Raw genomic sequence first — 26,041 nt, 5'->3', positions numbered from 1 at the left:
GCGATCTTCCTTTTTGTGCAAATATTATTGTGTCATTTAGACATATTCTAATTGTTTACTTAAAATTGCAGACATAATTCATATGCCCAGCAAGGCTTTCTCGACACTTATTCTGAGTTGTGGCACTTAGAGACTTCCATAAAAGCATCTATGGGTCTGCTTTATTTATTTAGAATACATCATTAGAATTGCAGGATCTTTTAAATTTGTTGCCAATGTATAAATAGGTGTGATAGATAGATAGATAGATAGATAGATAGATAGATCGATAGATAGATAGGGTAGTGTGAAGCAATACAAAAAATATTAATTGAGTAAATAAAAATATGTAAAAATTTTCTTAAATATAGTGAGGTCTTCATAAATTATCATAAAGAAGAAGTATTTTTCGAAGGTTATACAATGTATTTTTAAAACATTTAATCTCAGTAGTGATGCAGAACTTATTTTTGAAGGCTTGTATCATAACTAAAGCAAAATGAGTATAAATTTCAGAATTATTCATTCAAACAACTGAAGTTTGCTTAAACTACATAACACACACTAAGGAAGATGGTTGTTATGACAACATGCATTAGAATATTCCATTGTTTAGTGGTCTAAACTGTGACACTGCAATGTGGTGTCTGTGCATGCAGCATGCATGATTACTGATCGCAAGTAAGATAATCACAGTCCTCAGAGGATGGTCATCTTTCTTATAATTTATTCTACATCTTAAAACATCTATTAAATATTACCAAGTATTAATTCAAATTAATGTATCATTTCTGTTTTATCATTTCTGTTATATGTAAACAAATATGTTTATAGAATCTACGATTAGAAAATTATTTTGTATTATTTCACATAGAACATTGCATATAACAATAACAAGAATTCTATTTATATAGCATTATTGTAAGACTACCTTCATTAAGATATATTTCACACTGTGAAATTTGTTTTTAAATATAAATTTTATATTTTTGCCATCCAAACTATAATATTAAATATTTTTCTAAATTGTTTTCAGGTTGTATTCTGTTGGGGGTCGAGATGGAAGTTCTTGCTTGAGTTCAATGGAATACTATGATCCTCACACAAATAAGTGGAGCATGTGTGCACCAATGTGTAAGAGGAGAGGAGGTGTTGGAGTGGCCACCTGTGATGGTTTCCTTTATGCAGTGGGTGGTCATGATGCTCCTGCTTCAAATCACTGTTCCCGGCTCCTGGACTATGTGGAAAGGTAAACCCCAAGGGTACTAAGGAAGAAAAAAAATATGACTCCTGAAAGTACTGTCATTATTTTTCCTCCCCCTATCTTTCACTCTCCCTTCATCATTTCTTCCCTCCATTCTTTCTTCCTTCCTCTCCATCTCCTCCTCTAGCATGTGAACAATTGTATTCCATGTTGCCTCTTTCTTTACATTAGCTTAAATATTTTCCACATACCATCCAGAGACCCTCCTTCTCTCTCCTCCTATCCCCCAGCCCTCCCTCCCAAGCCACCCTGCATCCACACAACCATTAAATTGAGGTCTCCTATGGAGAGTCAGCAGAACCCGGCACACTGAGCCTAGGCAGGTCCAAGCCCCTTCACACTGCACCATGGATGTGCAAGGTGTCACATCACAGGCACTGGATTCCAGAAGCCTGCCCATAGAGGGCTTTATTTTTTTTAAATGATGACTGAGATGAACATTTGCCATTTACTAGACAGACAAGTTTGACATTTATTTCAGAAGTTACTCTTTTATCAGTTTATTTTATTTGTTATTTGTTATATTCCCTTAGAATCTCAAATATGGGTCATGGGTTTCTTTGTTTGAAAACACCATTTTGAAACAACATAGAATTATTGCTAGTATACTTCACATAACATTAGTTTATGTAGGAAATGTAAATGGTCTTATAATTCTGGATGAATTTGTACCAGATACATCAGAGACAAAGTGATACAGTACCTTGGCCTCAAAATTAGTCAAATAAGACTTAAACATACTGGATTGCTTATAGGTGTATTAGGTCACTTAGACTTATTTTGCTGTTTGGAGAAAACACTGGTAAGTCCTTAGCAAAGCTTGTAGCACAAATTCTAATTGGTCTTAATAATAAAACCTTGGAGTCAGATATAGGGGTAAATGCTGAAAGATCAGAAAAACAGAGCAGCTAGCCACTAGTTCTTATCTCTAGGAAATCCCTAGCTGAAAAAGCATGAGTCTTCTCCTGCCTTGTATTCCTCTCTCTGCCCAGACGTACTGCTTCCTGTCTTCACCTCCCTAGTACTGGGAGTAAAGGCACAAGACCCCAAGTGATGGGATCAAAGGTGTGAGTCACCACTGCCTGGCTCTGTTTCTCTTTTAAATTGCATTGATCTTGTGTAGCCCAGGTTTGCCTTGAGTTCATAGAGATCTGTTTGCCTCTGCCTCCCAAGTGCTGGGATTAAAGATGCATGCCACCACTGCCTGGCCTCTATGGCTAACTAGAGCCTCAGCATCACACTGATCTTCAGGCAAGCTTTATTTGTTAGATCAAAAGCAAAATATCACCACAAATGCTTGTGAGTTTTCTAGTTCATCAACCTTCATCCACACAGAAATGAACAGAGGAAATACCAAGACATCTGGCTTATTAGTTGAGATAAGTTAATTCTCCTTTAAATCTTAAATCTCAGGGGGTAGAATACCATGTTGTTGTTCCTTACTCATAGTACATGTCCATAGAGTTGCCACCTTGGTTTTGTGACTGACATGACTAAGCTAAAACATTTAACTCTACGTTAAAAGGAGAAGGACATGGTAAGAGATTGTTCACTCATTTTAAGGATCTACCTGCAGGCAAAATAAAAATGATCTTCAGATTATATTTCAGTGAAAAATGGGCTAAACTGTCATAGTAACTTAGGAGCAGAATATCTTAGGAACAATATAGGCTCCATACATAGCATTGAAGATATGACAAATATCATCTTAATATAAAGAAATCATGACCTTTCTTAATAATTAGACTTGAAAATGGGACAGTAGGTAAGAAATAAATGACTTATCTCTTCTAAGTTGTTTTTCCTAAATATACAGTTTTTTTTGTTTTTTTGTTTTTTTGTTTTTTTTACGGAATTCAAGTTTACTGGCAAGAAATAATTTGTACATAATAAAGTATATTCAAATTTATGAGATTTATTGGATATTATAAAGAGAAAATGTTGAAAAGTATGGCTTTTCTGTGAAACAGACTGTGCCTTTATGACTACCTATTATATGTATGTATGTCAATATATATGAATATATATGTATATGGAGGGAGAAATACATATGTTTGTGTATATGGATGACAGAGAAGGAACTGCTCAATCCCATGTTTCCTATTAAGCATTCTCTAATCTACTGAAACAAAAAATCTACATGTGTTACACTGAAGTGTTCGATAATCCAATAGATGAAATCTTTTTGTAAACACTCAGACAGCAGTTTATTTTAAAATTATTGAAGATCTGAAAGAACATTCACTTCCATCTAGTAAATACTTGGGAAAATGAAAGAATAGTTGTGTATGATAAGGCTGCTACCTTGCATATTTTAGCTAAATGCTGTTAATAGAATGATATTTTCTTCAAGAATTCCATACGAATTTACTCTATAATGTACTGAAATGGTATTTGTTCTTACAAGCATAAATTATTCAGTCTCAGAATTCATTTACCATGCAAAATTAGATTAAAATATCAAAGCTATTTCAAGTTATAGGCATTCAGTGGTTAGGCACAGCTTAAGTAAAGCAGAAGCACACAACGTTATCATGTTTCTTGGACAAATTTGCACTAGTTGTCAGAATTGAAGCACTTTTGTATATTAGAAAGCATATTTTCATATTGATGATTTCCCATGTAAAGGATTAATAAACCAAGATGCAAAACGGTGCCTCTGAAAAACTATTTTCTGCATGTAATGTGAATGGTCTTTTAGTATATTATTATAATCAAAGATTAATAGAATTGCTAATAGTTTAGTGTCTAATGCTATGTTTTTATATATGTATATTACCTCTATATCAGTACAGAATCTCATTATGTAATAATGGTGATAAGCACAGCTATCTAAAACTTATCACAATTGTTCATATTGAGCATAAAGAACACTGGCACCTCAAAAAAGTTAAGAAGGCAGGGAAAGAGAGAAGTGAATTAGTTAAGAACAGTGTGGGGAAGTGATAAACATCTGTTTTATAACAAAACTTCACCCTAATAAGTGATAATTCACTGCATAATATTACTAAGTTTTAGGAGAATTTAAGACTACAAGTTATCATTTTTAAGAAGAGTAATCTTTTTGCTCCTACTCATTTATATATAAATATTTTGCTTACATTTTCTATTTGGGTTGCTCCTACTTTTATTGTGTACAACCTAATATCAAAGTGGACAGGTATATGGCATAATAATAAATATAGTAGAGATGGAACTTTGATTCATTTTAAAGAATCATACAATTCTAAGAAAATTGAAAATTCAATAAGACATGAAAATTAACTTCACAATAATACTATTACCATAGGGATAATACTATTACCCTTCAGGATATTTGTACGCTTTTAAAATCAAGTCAAACACCTAGTGGTCAATGTATCTGTTCTATCTACAGCCTTACAGCTCATCTGAATTTAAACGATCATACACTAGTCTGTTCAATAAACATTTTTTTAATTTCTTTCATTTTATTATATATGTATATATATATATGTGTGTATATATATATATTCTTTATTTTCTTTACTTGACTATTCTACAATCATAGAGGCCTCTGCACTGCTGGGATTAAAGACATGAATCACTGTCACCCAACAATTTTTTTTCTCCTATAAGTAATCCTGATTACAGTTTCCCCTCCATCTACTCCTCCAAGTTTCTTACCAACTCCCCTCCCACCCATCCCCTTTCCCTTTCTGTCTCTCATTAGAAAATAAAAACATTTCTAAGTAATAATAATAAAATAAAAGATAAGATAAAACAGAAAATAACACATCCAAAATAGACAAAGCAAACAGAAGAAAAATTGTCCAAGATAAGGCACAAAAAAAGAAATCCACTCAATTACAGACTCACACAATGCATAAAAACACTAAACTACAAAGCCTTAGTATTTATGCAGAGGACCTGGTACAGACCACTGCAGGCCCTGTGCATGCTACACCAATCTCTGTGAGTTCAAATGGGCTTTTATAGTGTTGATTTAGAGAGCCTTGTTTCCCCAGAGTGCTCCATCCACTCAGGCTCTTACACTCTTTCTGCCTCCACTTCTGCAAGGTTCCCTAAGCTCTGAGGGAAGGGTTTAGTGGAGACACCCTATTTAGGCCTGAGTGTCTCCCCCAACCTTACACTCTCTGCATACTGTCTGGCTGTGGATCACTGCATTTGTTCCCATATCCTGCAAAGGAAGCTTCTTTGATGATGATTGAACAAGGCACTAATCTATGAGCATAGAAGATTGTCATAAAGACTAATTTGATTGCCACCTTTTTTTTGTTTCTTTTGTCTTTATTTTTAAAGACTTTTTAAAAGATTTTTATTTTTATTGGAGCTGAGCTATCTAGCCTCAGGTTCTTGGTCACTTCAGCAGTACTGGTTATAGGTTCATTCTGGTGGAATGATGGAGCTTAAGCCTAATCAATTATTGGTCAGTTACTCCCACAAGCTTTGTGGCACCTGGCATATCTTTCAGGTAGTATACCATTGTGGAGGAAGGTTTTGTGGCTCACTTGATGTTCATAATTCACTGTAGAGAGCAAGCAGAGTACCTTCCTTTAACCAAACACACTGGAACATAGGAATCAAGGCTCTGTTTAAACACTATCTCTACTTCTCTGTGTACTATGGGTTGTGTAGGCGTTGTCTTCAGCAATGGGGCATTTCCTTCAGTTTTTTTTTTTTTAGTGCAACCTATACCTTTGCAACAGTCTATATTGCTTGTGGAGTCCCATGGAACCCCTTTGAACAACAACCAAATTAGATGAAAACAAATCCAGGTACTGGAATCTTCATTTAGTAACAAAAGGTGGCCAGTGAAGATTTTGTCTCCCCATTGTTTGGTGATTTAGTTTAGAGACCCGTTAGGTATGTATATATTTTAGAAAGCCTCTACTGTATCAGGTTTCCACACAACCCCTCAAATGGTCTTTAATATTAGCTGTCTCCCCTTGTATGCTATCCATCATTCCCTTCTTCTCACCCTTTATATTTTCAACTTTGTTATTCAGAGTTTACCATCTCTGAGTAAGAAGCAGACAGGCAAGGACCTGGTGCTCTACCCCTTTAAACAAAAGTGAAACAAAAAAATATGCTCATAGGCATCATTAACACTACTTGCTAATCATAGATGAGGACCACATTTCTTCTCTCTGCATCCTAGTAACCATCTCTCACAGAAAAAGAAATGGGACAAAGAGACCAACGGAAACTTCCTAAACCGTACAATAGAAACTTCATTGTGTTCCTTCAGAGATGATTTCCCTATGTTGGCCAGAAGAATATTTCCATAAAGTAGATTTGGTCTGAAAGTATACCGGTTGGTTTGTTTTGTAAAAATCATAATTATTATATTTTCAAATAAATTTTTCCACTAAATGTGGTTCTGTTTGTTGGCAATGTTCAAGATTACAACTTTATCTCAATCTCTATACCCTTGGTACAATTCCAAGCACAAAGTATGTACTCAGTCAGCATTTTGGAATCTATTAGACTCTGGAAATAGAGCCCAATTTTTCTTCAAGGAACTGTATCAGAGTAAATTATAAATAGATAATATATATAAATATTAGTTATGTTCAAGAGTAAATAATAAAATGATATAATGAAGATGGATTACTGTTAAGTTATATTCATAAATAGATTTGTACTATTTAATATCTTCTGTATTTGTGTGTGAATTATCTATTTCTATTTCTTTGCCTTAATATTAATGATGGTCATATATTTAAGACATTCATTCAATATACAGTTTTTGTTGTGTTAGATAATGACTGAAAGTTTAAACAATTGTTCAAATATTAATTAAACTTCATATAGCTAGTCTTAGTCAAACACAATAAATAAATAAGTACTAAGGTGTTTGATAGTTTTATTGCAAAAAAATATAAAACATCTATTCAAGTCTGCTCATCACCATTGTTGTTATTTAAAATATCCTGTAAACCAATACTAATTATGATATTTCATGAAGAAAGTAAAAGCTATATTGAGTTTGTACATTTAATATATTTTCAAAAATCAAAATTAATATTTTGCTGTCAGTCATTAAAGTATACATACATTCACTGTAAGTTATATTTTGGTAACTATAAACACTATACATAAGATAAGATTAGGAACTTTGGACTAATTTTTTCTTATTTCATTTTTGAGAGTTTCAGAGTTTCGCATGTGTATATAATGTGCTTTGGTCCAATTTCCTCTCTTTCTCTATCTTTCAGTCTATCCATATAGGCTCACCACTATTCCTTCACAATATCATGTGCTGTTTTCTTAAACATATTCAGTGTGTCCACTTAGTGTTGCCAGCCAGTATGTGCATAGTTTTCTAATTATCTACTGGATCATGGGTAAAATTACAGGAATCACATCATTAGTAAAACTGATTTCCCTCTCGTAGTAATCATCAACTAGCTCCTAAGCTAGATGTAGGACTTTATAAGTGACTCCTGTTTTGCATGTTATGTATTTGTTTGGATTGATTTAAGTAGGTCTCCTGCTTGCTGTCACAAATGCTGAGAGTTCATAAGTGCTACTGGCCTGGTGTGACTGCAAAATCCTGGCTCTCACAACTTTTATACCCCTCTTCCATGATGAGTTTTTAAACTTGAGAGGAAGGGTTTTCATGTAGATGTCTTAGATACAGCTGAGCACTGTGCAGATTAGTTCTTTGAATGTGGAACAATTGTGGGTCTTAAAAACAAACAAACAAACAAACAAACAAACACCAAAAAAAAAAAAAAAATCCTGTGTGGCTGGAGAGATAGCCCAGAGGTTAAGAGCACTTACTGCTCTTCCAGCGGTCCTGAATTCAATTCCCAGCACCCACATGGTGTTGCACAACCATCTGTAATGAGATCTGGCACCCAATACTGTGTGCACAATAAATAAATAAACCTTAAAAAAAAAGAAACCCCTGTGATAAAAATTGAGAGATTCACTAATGCTATACATCTTTTACCTCTTTGAATTTCACATTTCATCTTTTTGTTTTGGAGGAGGCAAGTATCTAAGAACTGAAGGCTTTCTGTGATGTGATGGAGATGATAAAATACCTACCTACCTCTCAAATTATTGATTCTTAAGTTAGGTCTTAAGTAAGATGGTGAAATATAAATTCATATTTTGATATAGAGGGAAATCTACATTTCCTACAAAATAATAGTGTAACTAATCATTAAAGTTAATTGTTTATTTATTGTGATTATGGAAGAGGTGACTAATTGTATAAGAGCACTCACTGATCTTCCAGATATCCAAGATTTCATTATCTGTCCCCACATAGTGGCTCCCAAACATCAATAAGTCTAGTTTGAGGAAATTCAACACCATCTTTTGTACTCTATGAGTATCAAGTACATATATGGTATATAGATACATATTTAGGCAAGCCACTCATACATAAAATTTTTTTGTTTATTTTTGAGAATTTCATACATGTACATAATACAATGTGATGGTATTTCGTTGACAGTTCTAATTCCAAATGTCTCAATTGCACTTCCTCATGTTTCCCCGTCAATTTAATGTCTTTTGATTTCAATAATCTATTATGTCCAGTTAGTTTTGAACATATGTGCCTGTGAATGAGTCTGGAACCAGCCATTTGAGCATGGGAAACTTACCAATGGCCGTATCCTCAATAAATACGATTCTCCTTCTCCAAGCATCTATCCACTGAGAGTAGTTTCTCTATATAAGATGGAACCTAGAGACCACAACCACATCTACACTAGGATTTATTGATGATTTGTTCTTGTGTAGACCTTGTGCAAATAACAACTCTCATGAACTCACAGTTTCAAAAAACATATTTACTCTCAGAAGTTCCCAGTACACCTTGCTATGCTCTGGCTCTTGCATTTGTTCTGCATCCTCTTTCTGCAAGTTACAAGAACCCTGTTGTGTGGTGTGTTCATATAGATGTTTCATTTAGGGCTGAGTACTCAGTGACTTAGTCTCAGCATTTCAATCAATTAAGCATCACTCTGTTGACCAGTGCACATTAGAGAACATACAGGGCTCCAAATATTCCAGGTTTCCAAAATAGCACAACCTCTTGCCATTGCCTTTGTTGTCTACCATAACTAGATTGAAACACTGATGCTTAAGGCATCATACTATGGTTGATATATTGTGCACCCCAAAAAATTATCTGGAGGTCAGAGAACAGAACAGCCACTACATTAAACATATGTTTAGGCAGTGTTAGCACACACCTTTAATCCTAGCATTCCAGAGGAAGAGATCTATTAGGATAGCTGTGAGTTCAAGGCCACATTGAAAACAGCCAGGCACTGTGACACATGCCTTTAATCCCAGGAAGTGATGGCAGGAAGTAGAAAGGTATATAAGGCATAAAGACCAGGAACTACAGCCTTGGTAAGCTTTTAGGCTTTTAGCAGCAGTTCAGCTGAGATCCATTTGGATAAGGACTCAGAGGCTTCCAGTTTGAGGAAACAAGATCAGCTGAAGAATTGGTGAGGTGGGTGTGGCTTGTTCTGTCTCTCTGATCTTTCAGCATTTATACCCTAATACCTGGCTCCCGAGTGTTTTCAATTAATACAACTTTTTGAGATTTGTGTTACACCAATACACTTTGGTTGCAAAATATGTAGAAATCAATCTTAAACTGTCTGGGAAACGTCTTCCTTATTTGGTAGCTTTCATAATGTCAGGAGATGCTGTGTAGGCTGCTGGATGATGAAAGACACCATCGGTCATACACAGTGCGGGACCCATTGACACACCAGCAAGATGTGCCTGCTTGAGTCATAGTGGCAAACCTGTTATGGAGCAATTAATTGCTTCCTGTTTAAGTCAGAGGCTTGCTTCCAAGAAGGAATTCTCATGCCTACTATCTTAATCTTGATCAAAATCTGATGACTAGGAAGAAAACAAGCCTTCCTAGAGTAAAAACTGATGTTGTTTTGACAAATGGCCATACTATGAAAACACCTTCAAAATAATTATGTTTATAGCGAAGTCATTCTTCAGAGAGGAGGATTTTGTCATTTTGACTAGGTATCATATTAGTCAATCCTTTCTTTCCCCCTATTATTCTGTCCCCTCTTGTTCTGTTCCTTCTTAGAAGTTTGATTCTGGGGCCAGCTGAATGAGCATAACGGATATTTTCTATCATTACACCTAAATAGCTTTGGTTGTTTGGTTGCAAAACTGTGTTTGTATTTTTTATAGGCCTGCATATACATATGCAGATTCTCTGAGAATCTAAATATTTTGGACCCCTATTTTAAAAGTATGGGTAATAAACTTCTATTGAGTAAAGTATGTTCATACGTATTTGTAAACATAGTACTTGCGAGTCTGAGACAGAAGAATTGCTATGAATTACAGTCTAGCATTGACCATACAATGGAAATATTTTAAACAAGATAAAAATATGAAAATATAGTTATTTTATACAACTATTATTTATAATTTATACACATTACTAGGCATTTTCAATAGCAGCTTAGGGACAAAAGGACATTTCTTGGAATGATTTGCTAGACACATTAAAGCAAAGTCTAGTGGCTTCCTTTTGAAGAATGTGGTTCTCCCAACACTCAGATCTCCTGGGCACACTCTGAGTTCCCTGGCCTGAAAATGGTTCAAATAGATTTTACATTCCGTCAAAGAACTCCTTTGAAAAGTGTGAAGGAGCTGTTATGTTTGCTGATTTCTCTCTGTCTAGCTCTTTTTCTGAATCTTTCAGAGAGGCTGCAATAAACCATAGCCTATTCCAAGAAAAAAAAGTATTCAAATGTGGCCATCAAATTAAATCACATAGTATGTAACATAAAAGGGAACAATACAAATTATGAACTGAAGTCGAAGCCTATTTTCTTTATCATCAACTTTCACGCATTTTTTAACCTTCACATCTTCAAGAAAAATATTATCAATAAATACGTTAGGCATGCACAATCATTCAGGCTTGAAACTGCAGTGCTTGGAAAGGTAAGGCACAATATTTGCCATGATTATGGGGCTAGCTTGAGATGTGCACAAGTTTATGAGTTCTAGGCTGACATGACTAGGTATTTCAAATGATAAGTAAAGTGGATAACTTACATTAAAAATAATAAAACGTCCCACTGCCTGGGTGCCTCCCAAAGAGTTCAAGCTATTAAATTTTCTCACTTATCCAGAGGGCCTGATCCAGTTGGGGGCTCCACAGCTTTTGGTTCATAATTCATGTGTTTCCATTAATTTGGCTATTTGTCCCTGTGCTTTTTCCAATCTTGGTCTCAACAATTCTTGCTCTTACAATCCCTCCTCTTTCTCTCTAATTGAACTCTTGGAGCTCCACCTGGGGCCTGGCCATGGATCTCTGCATCTACTTCCATCAGATATTGGATGAGAGTTCCATCTTGACTGGTAGGGTGTTTGGCCATCTGATCACCAGACTAGGTCAGATCAGGCTTTCTCTCGACCATGGCCAGTAGTCTACAGTGGAGGTATCATTGATGATTTCTGGGAACCTCTCTAGCACTTTGCATCTTCCTGTTCTGATGTGGTCTTCATTCATCATGGTCTATACCTAACTTCTATGGTTATATAAATTTTAGCCTCTTTATGGTAGAATTGAAAGCTAACATTCACATTAAAATAAATACATACTATAAGTTCTTTTCTGTGCCTGGATTACTTACTCAGGGTTATTTTTCCTAGCTACATTCATTTACCAGTGAATTTTATTTTTTGAATATTGAATAATATTCCATAGTGTAAAAGTATCACATTTTATTTATCCATTCATGATAAAGTTTCATGATGTCCCACTAACTAATTGTTGATCTTTATTATTGCCTGTGCTACCAGTCTTCTGTTCAGAAAGTCTTTTCCTGTGTCAATGAATTTAAGGCTATTCCCCATTTTATCTTCCAGGAGGTTCAGTTTATCTGGTTTTGTGTTGAAATATTTGACCCATCTGGACTTGGGTTTTCTGTAACTGATAAATTTGGATCTATTCAGAAACTTCTAAATGCAGGCTTCCTGTTTGACCAGCAACATTTGATGAACTTGCTTGTCTTTTTTTCCAGTGTATATTTTGTGTTTTTTTATCAAAAAAGTAGGTATATGGACATTCAATTTGATTCTATTGATAAAATTTCTGTTTCTGTGACAGAAATTTTTATTAATATATCACCATAGAAAAATGTGAGGTCTCCGATAGTGAAATCCCCAACAGTTCTTTTATTATTCAAGATTCTATTAGTTATCCTGCATTTTTTTCTGTTCCTATGTAAAGCTAAATATTTTCCTTTCAATATCTGTGAAATATTGAGTTGGAATCTAGGTGAGTATTGCATTGAATCTATAGACTGCTTTTGGTAGGATGGACATTTTTACTGTAATGATCTTACTGATCTAGGAGCAAGGGGGATCTTCCCATCTTTTGATATCTTCTTCTAATTCCTTTTCAAGATCTTAATGTTTTTATAATAAAGGTTTTTCAGTTTCTTGGTTCAAGTTTCCCCATGATATTTTACATCATTTGAGGCTATTGTGAAAGGTGTTATTTTCATGATTTCTTTCTCAGTCCATTTTTCATTTGTATATAGTAAGTCTACTTATTTTTGTAGCTTAATTTTATACCCAACTACTTTGCTGAAAGTGTTTAGCAGCTTAGGAGTATCCCAGTGGAATTTTTTGGGATCATTTCTATATACTCACATAGCACCTACAAAGAAAGATACTTTGGCTTCTTCCTTAAAATTTCTTGTATTTCTTGAGACTTGCTTTGTGTTCAAGAATGTAGTCAATTTTGTAGAAAGTTCCAGGAGGTGCTGAGAACATTCTTTCATGTTTCAGTGAAACATTTTGTGAATGTTAGGTCTATTTGGTTTATATTGCCAGCTAGCTCTAGCATTTTTCTGTTTAGCTTTTGTCAGGGTGATGTGTCTATTGGTGAGACTAGAGTATTGAAAATTCCTATCTGTCTGTGTGGGGCAGTATGTGATTTGAGCTGTAATGGTGTTTCTTTTATGAACTTGGTTGCCATTTTGTTAAGTGCATAGATGTGAAATTTTAATATTCTCTTGGTGGATTTTCCTTTGATGAGAATATAGTGTCCTTCCCTATCTCTTCTGATTAATTTAGGGTCAAAGTCTATTTTGCCAGATACTAAAATTTCTTCACCAACTTGTTTCTTAGGCCCATTTGCTTGGAATATCTTTTTCCATCATTTTACCCAGAGGTAATATCTATCCTTGGTATTAAGATATGGCTCTTGGATGCAGTGGTATTTTCTTTGGTCTGTATTGTGGTAACATATACTGCACACCCTAATAAAATTTACCTGAAAAATAAAATAGACAAAGCAACAAGCCACTATAGTGATATTTTATTTGTATTGAAATATGATTTTATTTGTATGTTAATAAAGTTGCCTTGAGGCCAGAGCAAGCCAGAGCAGAAGCTGGGCAGTAGTGGTGCATGCCTTTAATGCCAGCACTTGGGAGGCAGAGCTAAGTAGACCTCTGTGTGTTCAAGGATATAGCCAGCATGGCATACACACACCTTTAATCTCAATACCAACCATAGAAGACTTGGAGGTCTGACAGACAGGCAGTGACGAGGAGATCATGTGGCTGGGTTTACAACCAATGAGAAAACAGAACAGAAAGTCTATAAAAAAAAAAAAAAGACAGGACACACAGAAGTAGGCATCTTGTGGAGAGGAAAGACAGCAGAAGCAGTGAAGGGTAAGGTTTTCAGATCTTTCTCTGACTTGTGGTTTTTAACTCTGCAACTGGCTCTGTGTTTCTTATTTAACAAGATGGTTACATTTACAAGCCACCTCTGACACCTAGGACTCCTCAGCCTGAAAAAGCTCCAGCTGAAAGAGCTTCCACAGCCAAAAAGGCCTCTAGTTCCTGTCTTCTTGTACCTTATATACCTTTCTCCACCCAGCCATTAAAAGTGTGGGTGCTCCCAAGAACTGGGATTAAAGGTGTGTGCCACCACTGTCTGGCTGTTTCTCTCCTAGACTAAGTCAATTTCATGTAGTCCAGTGTGGCTTTGAACTCACAGAGATCCAGGCAGATATCTTTCTCCCAAATACTAGGATTAAAGGTGTAGATATGTGCCACCACTGTCTGACCTCTATGTTTAATCTAATCGCTTGTTTTGTTCTCTTATCTTCTGGCATATTTTATTAGGGTACACAATTTATCACCTTACTGTATGATCAGTGTTTTGATTGCTATGAGTCATTAGGAACTTGTTTTTTTTTTTTTTTTTTAGTCTATTTTCTGTTCTATATGCTTCTTGTATATTATTTAGGTTGGAGATTTTTTTTCTGTAATTTTCTTTGACTTTGACTTTGGGTTTCTTCTCAATCATATATATATATATATATATATATATATATATATATATATATATAATATTTCATAGACTTGCTCTTTTGAATGTGTCCCAGATTTCTTGGATGTTTTGCCTGGATATTTTAAGATTTAAAATTTTCTTTGACTGAGGTATCCATTTCTTATATCTTATTTTCAGTGCATGCAGTTTTTTTTTTTCCATTGTCCTTTTGCTGTTAGTGAGGTTTGCCTCTGGTATTTCTGTTCCAGTTCTTACTTTTCATTTCAAGTTGTACTTTACTTTAGGGATTCACAGTTATTTCATTTCCACTTTAATATATTGAACTTTTTAACCCATTCAATACCACTGTTGTTTTGCTTTGTTTCATTAATTTCATTTTTGGCTTTATTTAGTTCCTGCTTTAAGGAAGAGCTTGCCTTGTATGTTGGCTCTGTTGCTTTTCTCAGAATCTAAAGTAATATTGTTGCTAGCCTCTCCTGGAGATATGTTTTGCTTGCTGTTATTGATTGTATTTTTTCACTGGTTTCTAGGCATCTTGGTCTGAGGTGATTGTGATCCTAGCAGTTTGTATCTGGTCTTTTCTTTGTTGGGTTTGTTTTCCATTGTGTGGCTTCTGCTGACATCTCTGGATCTTGTAATCTGTGGTAGCTTTAAATTGCCTTATGAGGAATGCTTTTTAGCCCTTTGAGGTGTGGCCACTGTGAGCCCCAGTTAGAATCTGTTTCGCGGTATTGAGAACTGACAGTTTGGAATGGGGTTGGGTTGGAAGGGTAGTGGGTTGTGCAGGTCCACAAACGGGATTAACCTGGGTCAGGAATCCTCATGGAATGGAGGGAGGGAGGGAAGATAGGCCACTGCATGTCATCTGCTAAAGGGCTGGGATGAGACTGAGGAGCTGAAACTGAAGGGTAGGAAGAGAAATGAAGACCCTCTGCTTGATTCCCTGGCTGTTGTGGCTAGTGGGATCTTAGGGAGACTCTGATATTGATCTTTGTTTCTTCCCCTCTTTGCTTTCTTTAGCTGGTATAGGTATTAGGCTACAAATATTTCTGTATGTAAATGTCTCTGTCTAAACACTGTTTTGAAATTTGAGTCATTGAATTGTCACATTTCTATTTGATAGTAGTTTGATATTTAAAAGAAATTTTCCATGAATATTTTTAATTCAAACTGCATCCTTTATGTATGAGACTGACAATGAAGCTTGGCAGTTTAATGCTGCCTGAAAAGTACAATGTGAATTTTCAAAGGGAAATGAACTCATATTCTGTGACTGTTACACGCCTTTAGAAGCTTTCATTCACAGCCCATTTTATTCACTACGTCCTGGTGCCTGCTTTACTTGCCCGAGGGCTGTAAAGTTTAATGGAGACTCTGCTACAGAGCTCACATATTGACTAGGAAGACCAAGGTAAAGTTTAAGAGACGTCGACAGACCCAAAACAAAACTTAGACACTGCCCCTTCCTTTTAATTTCCTTATGAAATGGTTGGTACAGTTTAAAATCTACTTCAAATTACCTTTTATTAAAAAATAACAGTACTATTATATAATTCATAGTTAACACTTATAGTATTTTTAAATAAATCTTAAATCATCTATGTCAAAACAAAAAAAGATACTTCATATGCCTCCAGGCAAAGAGGAGGAAACTCTAAACAGTTCTATAAACAGAAAAATCTTTCTAGAACCATGAATGTGAGAAGCAGTCAGTGCTATAGGCCTGGGTAATTCTGAGTGCATGTTCAGTTTCTACTCATTTGTGATGGAGTCTGAAAGCCACAAGTCAAAGGCAATTCATGAATTAGTGTGACTGCATTTAATTTAACTTGTAATTCATTCATCTAAATAGAAACAGCATTTCACACTTTGAGAAATAGAGAACTAATATATATTTGAAATGATAATTTTTGCCTAAAACAGACCCCATCTAATACAAAGAATGGTTTTGTAGAAGACAAAAAAATTTTAAAGTTACTTTCAAGAAATGCGTGAAATGTATAAAATATTTATTTGTATAAGTAGCTGCAGTTTTCAAGTTTGTATCTCAATATAAATAGATAAGTTTTGTACACTCATCACAAAATATTGACTTGCAGAATGGTGCCAACATTGTGAATTTCACCTAAAACTTATAAATTCATATATTACTTCTGATAGTTATTTCTTCAATTTCTTTATTTTTTTCAATTTTGCTCAGTGATGAACAACATCTCCACTAAAGATGGTATTTGAAGAAAAGTTACTCTGCGGAGCTAAATAATTACCAGGCAAAGTCTGAAATATGATTTCTGAGGAAGCTTTTCATGTAAAATATGTGACTGAAGCCAAACTGGGTATTATTAAATAAAATTTTCTGTTTAAAGAAGACTTGTTTTTTTTCACTAAAATGTAAACATATCTTTTATTTGCTGTGAAGTAATTTTTGTTAGGAAATGGCACCCATAAGCAAATGACAAGCAAAGCAGCATCCTCCAGCACATGTCACTGAAATCCATCAGCCATCAACAACTGAGCATTTTTTTTGCTCTACCCATACCCTTTCCATGTGCTTTTGTTTCTCTTAAATTATTTTCATGAAAATTTCAAAGATGTTTTCATCCTAAAAGATTTCGCATTAATTTCAGGAACAACTAAGAAAATCAAGGTCTTACTTTTCAACATAGCCACAATGCTACTAACCCAGTAGTAAGTAGGAGCTCATTCATTCCCTTATTAAAATCTAAATTAAGAGAGGCTCCATTCTCTCTTAATATTTGCTCTATATGAATTGACATTCAAGTGAGGAAACCCCCACTATTAAGTCTGTAACACTTTTTAAATTTTAGTTTATTGCCTTAGAAGAATGAGACTTAACTCCTTTTTAAAAACTTAAACTATTTATTGCTTCTCTCACCCTGCTTCCCTTTTCTAGTCCTGTGATGTGTCCTCACAGTCTAAGAGCCTGTTTTCTATTGGTGAAATTATTAAGGCCACTCCACATAGTTAAAAGGGAGGTTTATTTTGTGGGGTAACTTACAATGAAGTGACAGGTTGCAGGGTCTGGCAAAGGTATAGGGCAGTCCGGCTGTGGTGGGTATTGTGTTCCCTGAAATATTGTGTGTTTCCCGAAATAAACATATCTGGGGTCAGAGAACAGACAGCCACTAGAACAGAGCCAGAAATGGTGGTTAGAAAATGGGAAGAGTAAGCCATAACAGAAGTTGGGTGGTGGTGGTGCACGCCTTTAATCCCAGCACTTGGGAAGCAGAGCCAGGTGGATCTCTGTGTGTTCAAGGCCACTTTAGAAACAGCTAAGCATGGTGACCCACGCCTTTAATCCCAGGGAGTGGGGGCAGAAAGAAAAAGGTATATAAGGCTTGAGGACCAGGAACTAAAGGGGAAAAAGCATGTAGTTAGTTAAGCTTTGGAGCTGATGTGGAGGAGGACTCAGAAGCTTCCAGCCTGAGGAAACAGGATCACCTGAGGAACTAGCAAGGTGAGATAGCTGTGGCTTGTTCGACTTCTCTGATCTTCCAGCATTCACCCCAATAACTGGCCTCGGGTTTGAGTTTTATTAATAAGACCTTTTAAGATTCCTGTTATATCCGGCGGTGTTCTCTGGAGAACTCTGCTCGGTCTACCTCCAGTGTCCAGTGTCCCGGAACCAAGAGAGACACCTCCTCCTGCTCCTAGGTCTTCCGCTCCCTCCTCTGCCCCGCCTTGTGGGCGTGATCATTACTGAAGCCTCAATGGGGGTTGGAACTTCCAGGCCAATGCTGGGATGGTTATCCACTACAGTTTTCTCCTTTCATGTCACATCTGATCTTTTTTTAATCAGCCTTTCTCCATATCTTTTGTTCCTCTTTCCCTATTGATCACCTCTCTAATTTCACATTCTGCATATACTATCAAAACCACTTCTTTATAAAAGTAGCAATATTAAAATTTAGGACCTTCATGTGAGAGAGAATCTGTGATTATTTTTCTTTTTGAGTCTCGGTTTTCTCACTTAATCTAATACTTTCTAGTTCTATCTATTTTCCCAAAAGTTACATAGGTACATTTTCCTAACAGATGAGTAAAACTCCAGTTTTTTGTTTTTATTTATGACACCTTTGAAATATCTCTACTTCCATTGATGAGCATCTTCGTTGCCTCCACTTCTTGCTACACCGATTAGTACAGTAAACATGGATGTACACATGCAATCTGTCATAGCATGTATAGAGTATTTGGGGTATATGTTAAAGAGAGATATAGCTGAGTCATACGATAGTCCCGTTTTTGATGTGGAGGTAACTCCGTACTGATTTCCCACAGTGACTGTGCTGGTTTACGATGCTAACAACAACCATCGTTTGCTGTTATTTATTTTCTTGTTCACAGACATCGGACTTGGCTTTTATAGGAACTCAAAGGGAGGAATTATGTTGGAATTTTGATGAGAATTGCATTGATTCTGTAGTTTTCTTTTGATAACTGTGCATTTTATTGGTCAATTTATATTTTGGCTGTTTTATTGGTTGCATTTTTATATTTAAAGTCAGTCACTAGACAAAGGCTCTATGATGATGGTCTATTCACTAGACTGGTCACTAGAGTAGACTAGTCCAGGAACCCTCAGATAACACTTTTAAAAATTATCATTTATAGAATAAAATTGAGTATAATTAGAATTTTATTTTATTGTCCTTGAATTTTAGGTATGATCCAAAAACAGACACATGGACCATGGTAGCTCCTTTGAGTATGCCTAGAGATGCTGTTGGTGTCTGTCTCCTTGGTGACAGACTATATGCTGTTGGTGGCTATGACGGGCAAACATACCTCAACACCATGGAATCATATGATCCACAAACTAATGAGTGGACACAGGTAAGATTGTTGTGGGTATGACTAACTGAATGTAAAACAGAATTATTTAAGCTGCATCTTCTCGAGGATGTTTATCCTTATTGCAATTTATCTTGTAAGAACACTGAACCAAAGGGATTAATTTAGTCATATATTATGAGTGGTCCTAAGGAAGGTTTTAACTTTTACATAGTACAATTACATATAACAAAACAATTATCAAGCAAGAATTACAGTTACAATATTAAAGAAGATACCCTATCTATCTTATATTTGTGAGTTCAAGGTTTTATATCTAATTTATCTTTTATCATAACTGAGAAAATTATAACTATCTAGTCTTCAACCACATCAAAGACCTGAGAAAGATATAATATTACCTGAGAACCCGGAGAAGTTTGCAAGCAACTTTCGGGAGTCTTGCAAGGTAGACAGAGACAACTCCAGCATGGACAGTCACCTAATGCTCCTTTGTAAAGTTGGGGCATTTGTCTTCAGCCCACAGGGATAGAGTCTCTTGGTCATTTTTTTCAGTGTCCTGTAGAATGTCTGACAGTTTCCTCTGCGAAGCAGGAACCTGAAGGACCATTTTGTCAAGCAAAGTTCAGTGGTCTCCCCATGGGAGACCTTGTCTTAGAAGGGATGGGAATGGGGGTTGGCTTTTGGGGAAAACCTGGGAGGCAGTAGGAGGGAGGAGAGGGGGCCCTGTGGTTGGTACATAAAATGAATAGTAAATTTCTTAATAAGAATAAAAGAAAAATAGGCCTGGTTGTGATGGCTCACGCCTTTTATGCCAGCACACAGGAGACAGAGCCAGGCTGGATCTCAAGGCAAGCCTGGTCTACAGAGCGAGATCTAGGACAGGAACCAAAACTACACAGAGAAACCTTGTCTCATAAAACCAAAAAATAAAACAGGAATAATGTTTTATGTATTATTTTGCTCAAATGCTACAGGGTATATTTTGATGTTTTACATTACGAAGTCTCTAGTGTTTCTACAGCAGATAGAGTGTAGATTCAGTGTCGTTTGATTTTTAGGAAAAAGTCTGACTTCAGAGGTTTAAACAGAGCACCAATACACATGAACAGTAATAAATAGAATTTACAGTTGCATAAAATATATGATGTAATATCTTCATTAAATATTATAAAATATCATTCTGCTCATTATTCCACTAAAATTGAAATCAACATAATGTGAGTGGTAATAAGAAGTACAAACCTCCTGAAGAGCATTATCCATTTTTTTAAATCTTTGGCTCATGTAATATTATACAAACACAAAATTAGTTTTATTACAATTTTGTTTTAGTATAGTAAACATAAATCTTAAAACTGCTGAATTAAATATTTTACTTTCATATCTGAGATAATAGTAGCATATTTTTGAACCAAAAAGAGAAATACTAAATTAAACACTTTGCTGACATATCTTTTCCTCTCTTAGATTTGTAGGGGTCTTGAAGGGCCATCAGGATAAACCTGTCAGACACATACACATGCACATAAACCTACATATATAAAATAAAGCATGTTTTTGAAATGCTCATTATTCTAACCTACCTTTGCCCAATAAGGTTGGTCACTTCGCTCCATGTACCCACTAAAGTAATTGAAATCTATTGACTAGCCCCCACAAGGGACTAGCTGTTAAAATAAAGAAGCCAAAACTATGAAAATATTCAAGAATACATATAATTTTGAAAAAACATGTTAGATTAGATAGAATCATAATCCTGGAACAATTGTCATGATTGTACCTTCATTTGTTTTATGAGAAAGCTATACTCACATGTGCACATATGTAGGTTAGTGAACTTTACTCTGCCATTTAACATTGAGCTCAATCCTTCCACTTTGTTAGAAAAACAATGTATTTCAGAAAACAAAGTAAAGTGATCATATTTCTCTCACCTAGGTAAAACTGCACTGGCTTCCACCCTTTCGGAAGATTCTTATACTACCGTTGCTGTGTGCAATGTTTCTGCTATAGGGCATGTGTAGATGTATCTCACATACACTAACTGAGTACTATCATTGTTCTCCTGTGCTGGAGTTGAATTTATTTGTACATAATTTATATAGAGGAAGATGTTGAGGAGTAGCTAAGAAACTTGTTACCACATATACACCCTCCCTTGACTGTATTAATGGATTCTGTGACCAACCTTTTCAGGTCACCACAATGAAATTTATAAAGCTTGAGGGAACAACAAGGGGAAGTGTTTTAAAATGTATGAGTTAAGTTGGTAAAAATAACAAAAGGTAATCTTTTTTAAGTGTTTAAAGGACCAGTCTTATAAATGCAAAATGTTTAAAGCAGAACGAGAAAATATTTGGCAAAAAAAAATACTCATCACTGTGATAGATCCTACATGGACTATGTAGAAAACTTCCTGCTTTAAATGAAATGTTGAAAGTAACCTAAAAAGAGATAGTGAGTTAACCGGATAAATATGTCAGAATTATTTAGCTTTTAGAAATCAGCATCTGTAAGAGCTAGGAGAATAATTCATGCCAGTTTTCACTGAACCAAAAGTAAATTGAAATACGTTGTTTGAGGAGATAAACAGGTACTACAGTACATATAACCGAAAACAATGCTAAAGAACTCTCTCTTTAAGAGAATAGATAATGAAGCATTTTTAATTTTTTAATTGTCCTCTCATACATTACATCCTGACCATAGTTTCCCCTCCCTCCACTCCTCCCACTCCCAGTCCCCTACCTCACCCAGATCAACTCCTCCTCTCTTTCCCTTAAAAAAAAAAAAATCAGGTCTCTCAGGTATATCAACTGAATATGGCATAGCAAATTACAATACAATTAGGCACAAACCTTCATATCAAGGCTGGACGAGGGAACCCAGTAGGAGGGAAAAGTTTCCAAAGGTAGGCAAAAGAGCCAGAGACACTCACAAACCACACCTCCCACCGTTAGGACTCCACAAGAAAACCAAGCTACACAACCATAATGTCTATGCAGAAGACCTAGCTAAGACCTGAGTCTGTGATTGTTGCTTCAGTCTCTGTGAGCCCCTGTGAGCCCTGTTCATTTTATTCTGTGTACCATATCCTAATGGTGTCCTTGATCCCTCTGGATCCTATGATCACTCCTCCCCGCTCCTCTTCCGTGGGGTTTCCCTGGCTCCAGCTAGTGTTTGGCTGTGAGGCTTTGCATCATCTCCCATCAGTTGCTGGGTGATGCCTCCCTGATGACAACTGAGCTTATTGAAGATATCAGAAGATGAAAGTATCTCTCATGCTTATGAATTGGTAGGATTAACATAGTAAAAATGGCCTTTTCACCAAAAGCAATCAACAGATTCAACCCAATCTCCATTAAAATTCCAACACAATTCTCTACATACCTTGAAAGGAAAATACTCAACTTCAAACAGAAAAACAAAAACAAAAAAACCTAGAGAGCTGACAAAAAATATAATAAAGAATTTAAATCAATAACAGTAAATGTGAATTTTATTTCAATTATTGGATTATTAAGGCATAAAGTGACTAGGAGAAAGCAAGTTTGGAGAGAGGTAAGATAAAATTATAACTCCAAAAGACACATTTAATTAGAAAGTTTTTGAAATTTTATTTAATATAAGTCTGACAGCTTTTATATTCAGGATCATTTTGGAAACTCTACATGCTCATTTTAATGATCACCATATTGAAAACACATTTAATAAGCAGTGTAGCAATTATCTAATTATGAACTATCCATGGAAAAGTTATCAAATATACTTTTGGTGAGATGTCTGTGCCTAAAGATGAGTGTGTAATACATTTGATTCCATATGATATTTGTGGAAAACAACTTCAAAGTGATTACAGTGTCCCAACTATTATGATAAAATATAACAAATGTGTCTAAGAGTAAAACTTTGATGGAAACTTTTCTATTTTAAATTCACTTCATTCAAATCTTAGTATTTTTGTTTAAAAATTTCTATGAGTAATTGCATGTTTTATTGCCTTAATGTAAAAGTAATTCCATTATTTTAAAAGTAGAATTTTCAGTGCTTTCATTTGAATTGTACTATCTGTGGCTGTAATGGGATAATTAACCACATTTGTTTACAATTTTCACGTATATGATTTTCAAATATGGTCTAACTCATCTAGAGCTCTATTATAGTAACCTGTGTCTCTTGTTCCATTTTGTAACAGATGGCTTCCTTGAACATCGGCAGAGCAGGTGCCTGCGTGGTAGTCATCAAGCAACCTTGACTAATTTGTGTAATGTTTGGAAGGATTTTCTTGACTACTGTGCTTATTTTATATCATATGGTAAGAATGAGAAAGAACTTCCTGAGATGAAAAATTCTCAGGAACAGGATTTTTATAGATTTAGCTGCTGGTGCCAAAAGCGGCAAAAGATCAAACAGAATATAGGAAAGAAGAAAACACAGACACTACATCAGGCCAAGTATTAGTTAGTTCAGGAATGGTTACTGGTGATGTTTTTGTATTGTAGCACACAATAACTAGAGCTACCAAAGGCTGGTTTCTCAGAAGAGACCCATATTTGTGATACAGAGAGTTCCTTAATGACAGATCACTCACTTGTTTTTATAATCTGTGAAGACATCCAACAGGCTGCCAAGACTAGAAATTATAATACTTCATCTTGCAAAATCTGATTGATTTGATGTGTTCCTAATCGGATGTGATGATATCAGGAAGTTTTATTGGAACAAATGTGCTTCTTTCTCATTTTCCTCAGCTGTGAAAACAATTAGAGAGACAGATGACTGTTTTTCTCTTGCATTCAGAAAATAAACTGCCCTGCTAATCAAATATGCCCTGCTGAATATTGTATTCAAGATGATGCCTAGATTTTATTGCAACTGTGTCATCAGGTGAAACTGGCAAATACAAAGGACTTTTCATTAAGCATCCCACATCGCTTTGAACTGTCAACACACTGAGCCAAAGAGTCAGTATGGCTGTGGGCATTCACTTCATGCAGAGCTCAGTATAAGCATGGATGCTAGTTATTCTGAATGTTAATATACCCACTGCATGCTCAAGTCCCTTAGCTTGTTCTTTAAAACAAAACTTAGAATTTTGAGACAAAAGTTTCCAAGTCATTAAATTGGGGTGATTATAACTGCTAGGATGGCTGACTACAGATTTTCATTACTCATTTTCAAACATCTCACATTGATATGTACATTATTTTAAACCAAATGTCTGTAATTGTTCTAAAGAAGAATGTGGAACTTTTATGTACCATCATTAATATGTGTCCATGTAAATTTTAAGGATAGTTAATAAATGATAGAGCATTTGCTTTTATCACTGTATCTTTCTTCATTTATCTTTTATACAAGGTAAAAAAGTTGACAAGTTTGTTCTATTGTAGGTGTGTGTGTGTGTCCATGTGTGAATGTCTGCATAAAATTTACTAATATTTTCTCTCATTTGATGAGTTATGTTTTCACTGTTACTTCCTCTGATACAAGTTCCCTGCTTTTGAGTGGTCACCATTTATTATTAGCTTCCTAGTAGTAGAAACTTTTCAGATGGCTTGTATAAAGTACTTGCCATACTAGTATGCGGGTCTGAGATCAGATCCCCAGAACCCATTCAAAGTCAGATGTGGTATCTTGTACTCCTATATCCTTGTATGAGACAGAGAGACAGCAGAAGCCCCAGAAGTCCCAGAAGCCCCAGGACCAACTAGTTTTGCCTTGAGCAGTGATGAGCAGGAAGAGACTTATCTCAAGCAAGATGTAACTCAAGAAAAAACACCTGAAGTTTTCCTCTGGCTTCCATGTATATGTTGTGACACACAGGTACCTCTGATCCCATACATATCAAATATACATGCATATACAAAAATTCTCACCATTATCATTTTATCTAGTATTTCAGAGGAGGACTATTAGAAAGCAATTAATATGCAGTGGTCAAATGAAGAAGATATTTTATACAAGTAATAATTAAGTTTTACTTTTACATATATATTTAGAAAAAAACACTAATAAAACAAAACATTTTAAAAAAGAAACAATCTGGTTAGTTCTTTCATATTCCGAAGATAAAATTATATGGTCAAAATAGGCCTGTTTAGATGTGTAGAAACATTAAATAAATGGAATGTGTTTAAAACACCCCAAAATTATTTTGCTTCTTCTTAGGGAGCTGTAGTCTTATGGAGTACATGACTCTTTATATTATGGATTACAATTTATTTTGTTCAAGACCCATTTTTATGAAGGTGTGGGAAATGAGAGTACCCCTATGTAAATGAACATTCATGACATAAGCAGAGCCACATCAAGAACTCCAATGCCTCAGACTAAGGAATAGCAAGGCCTTCCCAGATCAGGCCCAGGAGAATGGCAAACATTTTTCCTGTACAAGCAAAGATGTTAAAAATGTTTTCAGAAATTACAAACCACAGACTTCTCCTACAGGTTAGCTACAGTCTGAGATTGTTCCCCTCAAGAGACTCCCCTATTGAGATTAGCTAGCTCAGTTCCTCCTTCAGCAATGTAGGACATGTCCATTCACTCCATCAGCTTTCTATAATAGACCCACCTCCTCATCCAGTGCTCTGTAGTACAGGTGCTGAATTTATAATTGCCTCTGCTTCTCCAACATAGTGTATGGTGCATGCAATCCCAGCT

The 26,041-nt window shown here is 35.5% G+C and overlaps 1 protein-coding gene across 1 annotated transcript in view; it reads left to right on the top strand.

The window, feature by feature from the left end:
• Positions 1-24,704, top strand: part of Klhl1 (kelch like family member 1) — a 351,846-nt gene extending 327,142 nt beyond the window's left edge. The window contains exons 9-11 of the mRNA XM_036199577.1: positions 1,016-1,228; positions 19,246-19,417; positions 23,574-24,704. Coding sequence (XP_036055470.1) covers positions 1,016-1,228; positions 19,246-19,417; positions 23,574-23,633 — 445 coding nt within the window. The 3' untranslated portion in view covers positions 23,634-24,704. The remainder of the gene's footprint in view (positions 1-1,015; positions 1,229-19,245; positions 19,418-23,573) is intronic.
• Positions 24,705-26,041: the final 1,337 nt, after the last annotated feature.

This window comes from Onychomys torridus, chromosome 9 (assembly GCF_903995425.1).
Source record: "Onychomys torridus chromosome 9, mOncTor1.1, whole genome shotgun sequence".
Classification (NCBI taxonomy): domain Eukaryota; kingdom Metazoa; phylum Chordata; class Mammalia; order Rodentia; family Cricetidae; genus Onychomys; species Onychomys torridus.
This window is presented reverse-complemented; position numbering and strand designations above follow the sequence as displayed.